The 1,229-nt window shown below is 32.7% G+C and overlaps 1 protein-coding gene across 1 annotated transcript; it reads right to left on the bottom strand.

Annotated features, from left to right (window-relative positions):
- Positions 1-850: 850 nt before the first annotated feature.
- Positions 851-1,162, bottom strand: LOC116351432 (U6 snRNA-associated Sm-like protein LSm5; the record flags this gene model as incomplete). The annotated part of the gene is made up of 1 exon (XM_031783528.1): positions 851-1,162. A coding segment is annotated over one exon (252 nt), but the record flags the coding sequence as incomplete, so codon positions are not given.
- Between the last annotated feature and the right edge of the window lie 67 nt (positions 1,163-1,229).

The following is a 1,229-nucleotide window of genomic DNA, read 5'->3' as shown; positions in this document are numbered from 1 at the left end:
TATTGGCCCATACAGAATACATCATTTCCCATACAAAATAATTTGGGGTCCAAAAGACCCCGTTGTGCTTTTACGTTAGTATTTTGTATAAGACTTCCCAAAACTTCATCTATGCACCAAACATTGAAATTTTTGATTTTATCACATAGATATGATATTAAAAAAGAAAACGCTCAGCGAAATTTTCCAATTTTTTTTTATATTTTTGTGATTTTTTCAAAAAACTAACTCTTAGGGCCTAAGAGACCCCACGTGTGCGTTTGAGGGTTAATCTGGATCAAGCCAAAATAGCGCTGGATATATTACCCGCCCACGATTTTAATTTCGCGGCATTTTGTATTCGATTATTTGTATTATCGGATTGTGGAAAATATGCGGAAGCAACACAAGTAATCAGAAGCTATCAAGATAAATATCCGCATATGCGTATACCAAAAAGTGTGGTAAGTATACAGCGGCCAACTTCAACGATTCATCTCTTTTTTCTCATTCATTTGATTCTTTTTTTCAGGCGAATAGAATGAGAGAAAATTTAAACAAATACGACCAAACTGTAGATGCGAATAACTTTTATAACTTACTGAACGATGTAGAAAATCGAGCCACAAAAATTGTAAATTTTATGTCATCCAATGTAAACATTCTTCAATTTCATTTTAAAATTGTATATTTTTCATGTTTTTAGACTATTGACGAAATGCTTTGTCGGCCCATTGCTTTGATTCCGAAGAAAAATGTCAAAGCAAATAGAATCGGATTAATTTTTAAATAAAGAGGAAAAAGTTTTTGTTTGAAATGTTATTTCTTCTCAATCACCCATATTTGGTCAAGCAAATAAAAACACATCTAGTACTTTGAAAGTATATATTTTAATTAACGTTTTCCTCCACTTAGAATAAACATTTATTTTCTAATTATCTGGTATATCACCACCCGGCACAAGCATCGTAATATTGTTTCCATTGAGCAAGATCTGATCGAGTTTTGTGACCCGCCGGCCTTCTGGTGTATTTTCGTATTCGGTAACATCCTCCAGCAGCATGTTAACAAAATCATCAAATCCCAGTAATGTGCCCACCATTTCCTTGTCATTCTTCATGATGATGTGAATGCGGGAACCGATGCATTTATCTACCAATTCTGTAATGCATTTATTTGTATATCATAAACAACACTGTTTTCTTAAACATTTTAGTTTTTATTCTTTCCAATTGTAAATAAAATGAATG

Source organism: Contarinia nasturtii, unplaced genomic scaffold, assembly GCF_009176525.2.
Source record: "Contarinia nasturtii isolate CC-2019 unplaced genomic scaffold, AAFC_CNas_1.1 Cnas_scaffold_5468, whole genome shotgun sequence".
Classification (NCBI taxonomy): Eukaryota; Metazoa; Arthropoda; class Insecta; order Diptera; family Cecidomyiidae; genus Contarinia; species Contarinia nasturtii.
Note: the sequence above shows the minus strand (reverse complement) of the source record. Positions and strands in the feature narration are given on the sequence as shown.